General features: G+C 34.7%; 1 protein-coding gene across 2 annotated transcripts in view; it reads right to left on the minus strand.

The window, feature by feature from the left end:
• RFX7 (regulatory factor X7) overlaps positions 1-12338 on the minus strand; it is a 144703-nt gene that overhangs the window by 89079 nt on the left and 43286 nt on the right. For both annotated transcript variants that reach the window (XM_029236523.1, XM_029236521.1), the window contains exon 3: positions 1795-1828. In XM_029236523.1, the coding sequence (XP_029092356.1) occupies positions 1795-1828 (34 nt within the window). The remainder of the gene's footprint in view (positions 1-1794; positions 1829-12338) is intronic.

A 12338-nucleotide genomic window follows, 5' to 3' on the forward strand; every position in this document is an offset into this window, starting at 1 on the left:
TCAGTTGTCTCCTGTTGCCTTTAAAAATTCTGTAATAGTATTTATGGTTACCTGAAGTTATAATGTTTATTTATTTTACCATTCATTTAATGTCTACTTCACTCAGTAAAATGTAAGATTCATGAAGACAGAGATCTTACTATCTTGTTCATCAGATACATATAACTTTAAAACTTATGCTAAAATATAAACACTTCTGAACTCTTGAAAGATTAAAAAAACCTTTTTGTTCTTATTTAGTATTTTATAAATGCCATATTTAATAAATTATAGCAGTCTTCTGTCTCAATTTTCTTAAAGAAAAGAAAAAATTGAATAATCCTCCAACATTATCTCAGATACTGAAAAAAAAAAAAAAAAAAGGGCAGGAGGTCTTAGATAGCAACTGTATCTGTCTTGTTTACCACTGTATTCTGACACCCAGACAGGGTCTAGCACAGAGTAATTATGCAATAGTTACTGAGTAACAGATATAAACAATGAGACTCCAGAGATGGGAGATTCAGAAAATGCTCTGGGGGTTGGGGGTAAGGTCGCCCAATCCATCCCCAATCACCACCTCCCTAGATCTTAAGAGCACTATTAAATCTATTTTAACAGACTGAATTTCTTGAGGGCAAGGCAACATGTCCTTTTAATGTTGTATCCCTTATACCTAGCATGGGCTCAATAATTATTTTTTGAAGTAAATGCAAGAGCATCAGTTTCTTATTTGTAAAAGGGAAGTAACAAGATTATCTGCTTCAGAGGGTTACTGTGGAAAAAAAAAAGATAATAAAGGTAAGTAAAAAAAAGGAGAAAACATCCCCACAAAGTCCTCTTTCTTAACTATTAGGTTAGAAAGGCATAGGAGAACTGATCAAGTTACCTGTTCTCCTATGAAGTACTGTTATCTATTCACCTACCTAGAAACTAACAATAATATCATAAGCTAATAAGATCCCATACTATTTCAGCACCAGACACTACAGACACTTACTCCCTAACAAAAAAATGTTACCTTATAGTGAAGACCTGAACCTGAATAAGAAAGTTCTGATATCACAAATATAGAAAGAGGACTAACTACAGTGACATTTTGGGGAATCTAACAGTGCAGAATCACTGAATATTCTAGAGCCTAGGGAACATTCCATTAATATACACTTCCATGAAAGAAGTCAGTACTATTCCAGTAGTCTCAGTAGCTGCATACTTCTTCCCTCATATGTTTAAGAGAAGATCTAAGGAACTAAAAACACAATCTAAATTTAAACTATTTTTGTGGCTTTCACGCCTGAAGGCCAGCAATCCAAACATAAAAAGTATATTATAGCAACAAAAACCAACCCATAAAGTATTTTAAAAAGCTATCATTTAAACAAATTCTTATAGTCTGCAAGTCAAACCTGAATGTAAACTATTATTGTGGCTTTAATTCCTGAAGTCTAGCAACGCAAATACAAAAAATACACTATCACAACAAAACTTAACCCATCAAACATCTTGAATTTTTTCTTTAACAAATCCTTTAAGAGTTATTAGAAAAGAAAAATAAACATTCACTTTATTAAATGCTGAAGTGATCTTTAGTAAAAGCCAGTACGTTTCAAAAACATGCAATTATTACTGATGAGATATAGGAAAGTATCTAGACAGCACATAGCCAGTTCACCCCTAGGGTTGTAATTAAATGTCAAATTTTATTCACTTAAATTGAGTTATACTTAAAATAAATATTTACTCAAAAATGTATTTTATATAGTGGGAAAAGCCTTATAACAAAAGAACTTTAAGATTAGTTATTTCACTTACCAAAATGCAGTCCACTTTAGATTGTATAGTTTTGCTAAAAGAAAAAGAAAGTTAAGTTAATAAGACTGATAAATTTATTAAATGTTCAAAGCATTTTCAAACAGACATGGTAATTCGTTATCTGTACTATGAAAAAAATAAGCAAAAGTTCTTAAGATTAGGCATCATACCCTAAAACTGCATGTTTCACAAAGCAAAACAAAAGTCTGCTTCCCACTCATTGTACTAAATTCAATCCTAAAGCATGATCAGAATATTTTCTGAGTTCACTGCTACAGTCACCCTATTGCTGATATGCTCTATCTTTGTAAAAGATGTTTTTGAACAAAGTTTGTTTCTAGTGATACATAAAAGTGCAGATGTATTATTACACGTAGAAATAGAACACAGAGTTTACAATGAATTATGATTTTTACTCTATGCCTGACACTCTGGACAATGATTTGTTTAGCATTTAAAAGCCATAATGGTGTAACATTATCTGTATTTCTAAAGACTTATTACAAAGTAGATTCTCTCGAGGACTTCCCTGGCAGTCCAGTGGTTAAGACTCCTAGTTTCCACTGCAGGGGACGCGGGTTCCATCCCTGGTTGCGGAACTAAGAGCCTGCATGCCGCGTGGCACGGCCAAAAAATTAACAAAAGAAAAGTAGATTCTCTTCCCCTCCTCTCTTTCTCCCCCTCTCTCATGCACACGCACACACACACACACACACACACACACACACACACAGAATCCATAGACATAAAAGTAATAATAAAGATTAGCTAATATGGGTTGGAAAGAAAGACTGTATTTAGAAATAAATAACACAAAAAGCCACTATATAAAAATTTAACTGAACTACTGAATGTAAGTGAATAATTAATATATAATACAAATGAAGCTGGTATAAAATAACTGAACTATAATTTGGATTTTAACATATCGAAGTGCAAATGCAATGAAATCATGCAAAAGTTCAAAGACAGCTTATATACTATCTTGAATAGATGTTACAAACCAAATTATTTTCCATAAAAGGTTCTAGAGCCAAATAAATGAAAAAAAAAGTGGTTATTTACCTTGTATATAGCTATACAGTTAAACTATAGGGTAAGTAAAAATAAGTATTTAAATCACAATTCAGTTAATTCTATCAGTAACCTCAAAACTTTACACCTGTACTTGAATTTCAAATTTCATTATTTAAAGAACAAATTATGACTGGATTAAGCTCAACTGCAAAATTCACAATGACTAAAAGGAAAAAGTAAATGATACCTCTAGGTAAGAGGAACTGAAATCCCCTCCTTACCATCCCACAGAAGATCTTTAGAAGTTTAAAATCTTTGGAGATTGTGTGTATAGCTTCTCACTCATTAGCAGCTAAAGTGTGCTGTTTTTCCCTCTTCTTAATAACTCCCACAGTTTCCCTGAGATAAGAAGGTAATCTACAGATTAAGAATTGATGCTAAAAAGTAATATATCAAAAATACAACCGGGACTTCCCTGGTGGTCCAGTGGTTAAGAATCTGCCTTCCAATGCAGGGGACTCGGGTTCGATCCCTGGTCGGGGAACTAAGATCTCACATGTCACGGGGCAACTAAGCCCACGTGCAACTACTGAGCCTGCATGCCCCAACTAGATAGAAGCCCGCATGCAGAACTAGAGAAAAGACTGAGCCCACGTGCCACAACTAGAGACAAGTCTGAGTGCTACAACTAGAAAGAAGCCCACACGTCGATCCCGCGTGCGGCAACTAAGACCCGACACAGCCAAAAAAAAAAAAACAAAACAACCATTTCTCACCACCTTGGTCTAAACCATTATCATTTCTTTTCAAAACTGTTATAATAACCTTCTATCTGCTTCTATCTTTACATCCCCACCACCTACCTTGTGGGCTATTCTCAACCAAGTAGCCAGAGTGATACCGTCCACCACATTAGTCCTATGCTCCAAGGTCCTTATCACGGCCAACAAAGTCCTGTATGATCCAGCCCTCTGCTATTTTTCTAATCTCATCTCATATTAGTCTACTCCTCATTCATTCAGCTCCTGCCACGCTGTCCTCCATGCTGCTTCTCAAGGCAGGAGTAGGGCCTTGCAATGGCTTTTTCGGTCAGCATCTAAGAATCTTCTCCCATATAACTTATCTGTTCACTTTCCTCATGACTTTGCTCAATATTATCTTTCACAGACACTTCTTCCCTGACTACTTCCTCATGTAAAATACTCTCCATCACGCTCTATCCCTCTTATCCTGTTTTAAATTTCATTACTGCACTTACCACCATTTAATATTTTTATTAATTTATTTGTTTACTGGCTATCTTCCTTGTCTAGAATTTAAACTCTATGACAGCAGGATTCATCTGTTTTGCTCACTGCTGTATTACCATTTGGCATATGTTAGATGTTCAATAAAATCTGTTGAATAAATGAATGACAGACATTTAGTCCCCCATATAAAGACAACTCTTTGGGACCACTTAAGAAAGCGTTTTCAGAGAAATTAATATGAACTTGAAAATGAGATTATTTTAAAAACAATAGATCTAAATATATTCCCCTTCTACGAGAAACTGACTGCTCTACAGGATATGTAAAGAGGATGACTGTGACTTCCTATCACAAACAAACAAGTTGGTAAATCTCTGAAAAGAATATGTAAAAGACAGCCTTTTAAAGAATAAACTTATAAAGTAAAATGGGAACACATCTAAATCTAGCCCTTCATACTTAACACAAACATGATAGAGGGATATAGAAGACATTTAAGTCCCCTTTGTTCTTCTGTCCAGTCTCACACCCTCCCCTACCTTCCCAAACACAACCATCATTAATCTGATGTATAACCTTCCCAGGTGGTATTTCAATACGTGTATTAGATCTACAAGCAACATACACTATTGCTCCATGAAGCTTTTAAGTGATTATATAAATGCCATTACATTATATATATTCTGCAAATGTCCTTTTCACTCAACCCTGTTTTTGAGATCTTTCCATGTTGACACACTTAGATGAAGTCCATTTATTTCAACTGCTCAAAGTATTCCATTGAATGAATGTATCAAATTTATTCATCCATTCCTCTATTGAAAGCCAATTATGTACTTTTCAGTTTTTCTACAAACGATGCTGCAATAACGTCTTTGTACATGTCTCCTGGTATACACAATCAAAAATTTCTCAGTTATAAGTCTAAAAGTTGATTTTCTAGGATTCATGGATGTATCTTTTCAGTTTTATTATGTATTACAGAATTCCTTTCGCAAGCACTTGTATACATTCATACTTCCATCAGCAGTATATGTAGTCCCTATTTTCCTGTCAACTTCCGTGAAAAAAAATGTATATACATATGCCATTTATATATGATACATATATTATGCTGACATATATTAAAAACTTACTTTCTAATGGGTATGAAAAACTCTTTGTCATTATCCCAATTACTAGCATTGTTGTATACCTTTTCACCTGCTTTTTGACCACATGGGTTCTCCTCCATAAACTGTTGGTTCTTGGCTTTTGCCCATTTTTAAGTGGAGTTGATGATTTCTTACTAAATTGTAGTAGTTCTTAATATATTCTGGATACTAATCTTTTGCTTGTTACATATACTTAAGTTTGTTAGTGGTACATTTTAATAACTTACCAAAGTTTAAATTTTTGACTTAGTAAAATTTATTAATTTTTTTCCTTTATGACCTGTGTTTTTTGTCATAAGAAATCCTATCTAGCTAAGGTTTTAAAGACATTCTATATTTCATTCTAAAATTTTTGAAGGTAGCTTTTTTGTTTTTGATCTTTATTTTAATCAGAATTTATTCTTGTTTGGTATTTGGCAAACCAACTGTTCTCTATTTTATTATGTCAAGTTTACATATATGTTTGAATCTGTTTCCAGCTTTTTTTCAGTTTTATTATTAATCTACTTGTCTATACTTAAGCCAACACCACACTTTGAATTTGTATGACACTCCTCAACCATTTTCCGAACAGCCTTGAGAATTCTTGGACCTCTAATTTCCAGGTGAGCTTTTTGTTTTTCCAACTCAACAAAAGTCCTAAGAGTTTTATTGAACTGCACTGATATTATAGATTGAACTGGGGGAGTTTACTGATAATCTGAATTTATTCTTGTCTGTCCTTTAAAAATGTCATGTAATTTTCTCTATATCTTTTGTTACAGAGTACTAGGTAGCTTGTAGATGGTATTGTAAACTGTATCTCTTTTTTCTTAATATGTTTTCTAATTGGCTTTTGCTAATGTGCATGCTGATGTGCAGAAAAACTATTGGTATTCTACGCTGACCTTATATCCAGCAGCCTTCCTGAACTCTTATCTGTTCTAATAGTATGTAGATTCTCTTGTTGATAATAATTTCACTTACAATTAATGAAAATATTTTTTTTCCTTTCCAATCTTTAGGCCTCCCCCCACCCCCACACCCCGCTTCTTATCTAATTACTTTGGCTAAAATCTCTCATCTAAAGGTGAAGAGTAGCAGTGATAGCAGACATCCTTGTTTCCAAATTTTGTTTCAAAAATTTAACATAATGTATCGTAATATTCCATTTACTGGATGTTTTACAATTTCCTAAAATATTCTTTGAATAATGGATGCTTTGACTGAACTAAAATAAAATAATGCTTCAATATTGTAATGTTCTGCTTTGAAATGACAAGCTAACTTATATTAGAGTAACCTTCCCACCCTTAACAATTATATACTGTGGATAAAATATAAAAACAAACATTAAAATATAAAAACAAACAAGACCAAAATCAGGTAGCAACTGGAGGGAAGTCATCCTTAAAAGAAGGAACTGCACCAGGTAGGAGCTGTATTTATAGGGCTGTTGCCTGATAGCACTTATCTGCCCACACAGCAACAATCACTCAGGACGGAAGCAGAAATCTGCCTTCTTGCTAGCTGAGGAGCCACAGGACAAAGTCTAGGGCTGCCAGAGCCACTGTAAAGTAAAGATGAATCCCAGAAAGGAAAATGTCACAAAATTTCTGTATAAACTATGCCCAAATATTTGGATGACCTTCATTTGGGGAAGACTCCAAGGTTACCAGCAAAAAGCAATAGCTGGAAGGTGTAAAGATGTGAGTTGAGACTTTTGTTGTTACTTAACACAAAAGAGATAATGTTGGAGTTTGAATCCAGCCCTGTTAACTGGCAACCAGGATAAAAAAAATTAACACTCATCAGAGAAAAATAACAGAATCCAAAGTCTACAACATATCACTCACAATACCCATTACACAAGCAAAATTTACCAGAACAAAGGAAAAAGAGACCCAGAGTCAAGAAAAAAAAAGCAGCTCAAAGAAACCAAATCCTGAATGACCTAGACATCAGAATTAGCAGATGAAGACTTCAAAGCAAGTATTACAAACACATTCAAGTATTTAAAGGAAAATATGGTCATAATAAATGTACACCTGGGAGGAATCTCAGCTGAGAGACGGAACCAAAATGAAAGAACCAAATGGAAATTCTAGAAGTAAAAAGGACAATATCTGAAATGAAAAATTCATTGGATTACCTTAAAGGAGATCAGTTACAGCAGAAAAGGGGACACTAAACCAGTAAATAAATCAATACATTTTACTGATTCTAAAGGAGAAAGAAAAAGATCTTCAAAATAATAAACAGAGCTTCAGAGGTTCATAGTACAATATCAAGTGGTCTAATTATGTACCACTGGAGAAGATAATGAGACAGAAAAATATCTGATAATGGCCAGAATTTCCCCAGATTTTGCAAAAAACACAAACTTACATATCCAAAGAAGCTCAGCAAATGACTGGGAAAGAGCATATATGGACTCTGTAATATACTGTAATATACCCATTTCCCCTTTTCAGGAAAGAAGGACTCTGTCCCCCACACCTGCTGGGAGTGCTTCTAGCAGAAAGCCCTCAGCTGTCAGCCCCCTATGGGGATACCTATGCTGAAGAAAACTTCACTCCCTAAGGTCATATCTCCTTCCAGGGACAGCCCACATCCAGAGGCTGATCAACATGGGGGTAATAAAGGCCCAGCTCTTTGTCTTAACTTGGACATCTCTGATGGGCCATTGTAGCTTCAGAACTCTCCGCACTGCAGCTTAACTTTCTCTCTGCTTCCTTCCAATCCATTCCTTTCATAGAGGTGAGTCTCCTTAATAAAGTGGTTCTTAAAATGTGATTCTTGGACTAGCAACACCTGGGACTAGTTAGAAATGCAATTCTGTAAGTCCCACTTCAGGCCTACTGAATGAGAAAGCAGAAGCCCCATCCATCTGCAAAGACCTTCCTGTCAGCTTTTTGTGCCTCACTCTTAAATTCACTCAGATGGGTGTACAATTGGGAAAAATCTCTAATATGGAAGACAGAACATTCCCCTTATAAAGGGGGCATGAAACCGTCACTTGGAAGGAAGAAGACCATGAAAGAAGGAAAAAAATTTTAATCCTCACAAAGGTAAAAACCAAAAACTGGGTACTATATTACTATATATAAAAAAAAAAAGTCACTAAAAAGTGGTGTCTTAGAAATTAAAACTATTGGGCTAAATTTTTCCTGTTTGCCCTTTCAGATCCAATTCCCACCCTCTGCAAAAGGAGGTTGGCCTTTATGCATTGATATCTGTATGACTTCCTTCCGTTTTGGTTTCCAGTGGGCTGATATTAGTCACGAGAAGGAGGTGAGAGAGCAAAAGAGAGAGGAGGTATTTACCGCACTTGGCTTTTCTCTCTGACAAGGCAATAAGTTAGTGGTTGGAGGGCTGTGGTTCTTCTTAGCTAGTCTTGTAAGACCTTTTTGACTCATTAAACTATGAGCATTAAAACTTCAATCAAAAATGAACCTTAAATATATAAAATTTAAATTTAAAAATCTCAAAGCTATCGAACAAGAAATGAGATTATCTATGAATATATTTGGGATTATAATTATTTTTTCACCATTATTTCAACTCATTAAGTTTAAGAAAACTTCAGCAGCAGGAAAAATATGCACAAAGATATGATCATCGCTCGATAATGAACCACTGATGCAGATTTGAACCTGCACTTAAGTATTCTTCATTTTTATTTTTGAATAAAAATGTATTTTTATTCAAAATGTATGTTGTTAATTTTATCCACAAATAGCTTATGTTCAAATAATATATATTTAACATTAATATTTTTATAAGGTTTTTGACATTTTCTGAATTGTTGATAATTGATAATATTTGATATGCATTAAACTTTTGGTCTCACTTATTTTTTTAAAAATCGTTACTTTGTAAACATTTTAATTAAATAGTATCAACCTGGTATTTTGGTATTAGATAAAAACAAAATATCAGGATGATAATTTTGCTGTGCTATTGTAATTACAAAGTTTATGAAACATGACAATCATTCATCTTCTAAATCTTTTAGTTCAACCTTCACATATCAAGTCAGATCACCACAATGTTATAAAGTAAAGCTTAATCCTAGACCAATGGAGTAAGAAAAAGGGGAAAACACACCAGCAAGGAGAGCATATAAAAACTTATGGAAGAGGGGTACAGTTTGAGAAAGCATATCTTGTTTTCCCTAAATCAAATTACAGAGTGAAGCTGGGGAAAACTTTCTTACCCAGTAGGACTACACAAAAGAGAGTAAATTGAAGAAGCACATGTTTAAAAAACAAAAACAAATAACTTAATCTAAGCCTACTTTACCTCAAAGAAACACTTCACAAAAATACCCTGTAATATTTCCTTTCTTCAGACTTAAAATATGATACAATAACTAAATAAACAGTCATGGGCCAAACACACACGGTATATAATAAATACACTGTAAGTAAAAGGATGCGTGAAAGAACACTTAGAGACTTCTCTTGCTAAAAACATTTCAGAACCTGCTTCCCCACTTTAAACAAGTTGTTTCTAAACTATTTGTTTAATGCAAATGATATCATTCTAAGAGACTCCCACTCATCTCTTCCAACACCAGTTTGGCCTCCATCCAAAAGTTCAGTACTACTTCTAAATTTATTTGGAGTCCCCAAGTTTGAATTCAGACTCACAATTCCTATATTCTTGATTCAAAATTCTTGTGTTGCAGAAATAGAGATCTGTGAACACTAGATACAAGACTTCATCCACAGAAAATCTGAGGTAGCAGAGTACCGTGTAATACATCAACCGTAAGAACCTTTTGCATTCTAGTCTTACCAGGACCAATCAAACTCTTACATTCTTCTCTTGTAAAATAATTCTGTTAAAATATATTAAGACTTCAGATCTTTTTTGTGGATTACAACTCAGCTCACAGTCCAACATATAAAACGAATTTTAACCTTACACTTGTCGATAATGAATGTGAAGCATTTACTTTTAGTTTGCTCAAATGAGAACAAATAAAATTTTACATTAAAAAATAACCATAGTAATAGTGGCTAATTCTATAAAGGTTAAAAGGTGTAGCCAGAAAAATATAAAAAATTTTATATTTTTATAGTGATAAAAAATCCCACTATCCAGACATTTTGATTCAATTACTTAGTATGTCATCTTAAATATAACTGGGATCTGCTGGTGAGGATGTGGAGAAATTGGAACGATTATACACTACTGGTGGGAATTTAAGATGGTAGACTTGCTGTGGAAAACAGTTTGGCGTTTCCTCAAAAAGTTAAACACAGAATTACCATAAAATCCAGCAATTCTACTCCTAGGTATATACCCAAAGAAATGAAAACAGCTTTGCCAACAAAAACCTGTATATAAATATTCACAGATGCACTATTCACAAGAGCCAAAAGGTGAAAACAACCCAAATGTCCATCAATGGATGAATGAATAAACAAAATGCAATACAGCCACACAATGGGATTATTTAGCCACAAAAAGGAATTAAGTAATGACATGTGCTAAACATGGATGAATCTTAAAAATTTTGTGCTAAGAGAAGGCAGACACAAAAGGTCACATATTATATGATTTCATATATATAAAATACCCACAATATCTAAGAAGACAGATTGGTGGTTGCCAGGGGCTAAGAGGACAGGAGAATGAGAAGTGACTGCTTAATGCATATGGGGCTTCATTTTGGGGTAATGACAAAAATTCTGGACCTAGACAGAGGTGTTGGTTACACAACACTGTGAATGTACTAAATACCAGTGAATTGTACACTTTATTTATTTATTTTTAATTTATTTTTGGCTGCTTTGGGTCTTTGTTGCTGCATGTAGGCTTTCTCTAGTTGCGTTGAGTGGGGGCTACTCTTCGTTGTGGTGTGTGGGCTTCTCTTGTTGTGGAGCACAGGCTCTAGGTGCGGGCTTCAGTAGTTGCAGCATGTGGGCTCAGTAGCTGCAGCACACAGGCTTAGTTGCTCTGCAGCATGCGGGATCTTCCCAGACTAGGGATCGAACCCATGTCCCCTGCATTGGCAGGAGGATTCTTAACCACTGCGCCACCAGGGAAGTCCCTGAACTGTACACTTCAAATGGTTAATTTTATGTTATGTAAATTTTACCTCAGTGAAAAACAAATAATTGTTATCATAAAACTAAGAAAAATTCATTTTGATGCTACCAGTGACTAATCAAAAAAGTAGTTTATTTTTATAACCCAAAATGCTTTAAAAATAGTTACTGTTTCACAGTTCTTATCTGCTTTTATGAACCTTCAGGTGATCTGCTTTGAAAGGAAATTAGCCTGTAGACCAACATTTCTCAATGGGCCATTGACATTTATTGGCATGCTTCTTTACAAGTTTGTCCTATACATTACAGGATGTTTTGCATTACTAGATGCTGCCCACTAAGTGTCAAGAGACATTATAACAACCAAAAATGCCCCACCTACTATCATACATACCTAGTTAAGAGCCACTGCTCTAGACTGTAGAGAATAAAGTCATTTATATGCTATGTGTTGAGTCACATATGAGATGTTCCCTAACATGCCCAACACAATGCTCCACAAATGAGTCACTTCAAAAGTTCAAACTTCTTCAGGTATGAAAAGTGAAATTCTTGCTTTCTACAAAGGACACGGGAATATCTTGTTTTATTGCATTTTGCTTTTTTGCTCTCCACAAACAATGCATTTTTTATCAATTGAAGGTTGATGAGAAACCCTGCATCAAGCAAATCTACAGGTGCCATTTTTCCAGCAGCATTTGCTCACTTCATGTCTCTTTGTCATATTTCGGTAATTCTTGCAATATTTCAAACTTTTTCATTATTATTATACCCGTTATGGTGAACTGTGATCTTTGATGTCACTATTATAACTGTTTGGAGGCACCATGAACTGAGCCCATATAAGATGGCAAAATTAATCAATAAATGTTGTGTGAGTTCTGATTGCTCCACTGACCAGCCAATCCCCCATCTCTCGCCCTCTCCTCAGGCCTCCCTATTCCCTAAGACAAAACAATATTGAAATTAGGCCGATAAATAACCCTACAATGGCCTCTACATGTTCAAGTGAAAGGAAGAGTCATATGTCCCTCACTTAATATCAAAAGCTAAACATGATTAAGCTAGGCCTCTTGCACCAG

The sequence above is a fragment of the Monodon monoceros genome, unplaced genomic scaffold (genome assembly GCF_005190385.1).
Source record: "Monodon monoceros isolate NGI ecotype Baffin Bay Population unplaced genomic scaffold, NGI_Narwhal_1 Super_Scaffold_21, whole genome shotgun sequence".
NCBI classification, from domain to species: Eukaryota; Metazoa; Chordata; class Mammalia; order Artiodactyla; family Monodontidae; genus Monodon; species Monodon monoceros.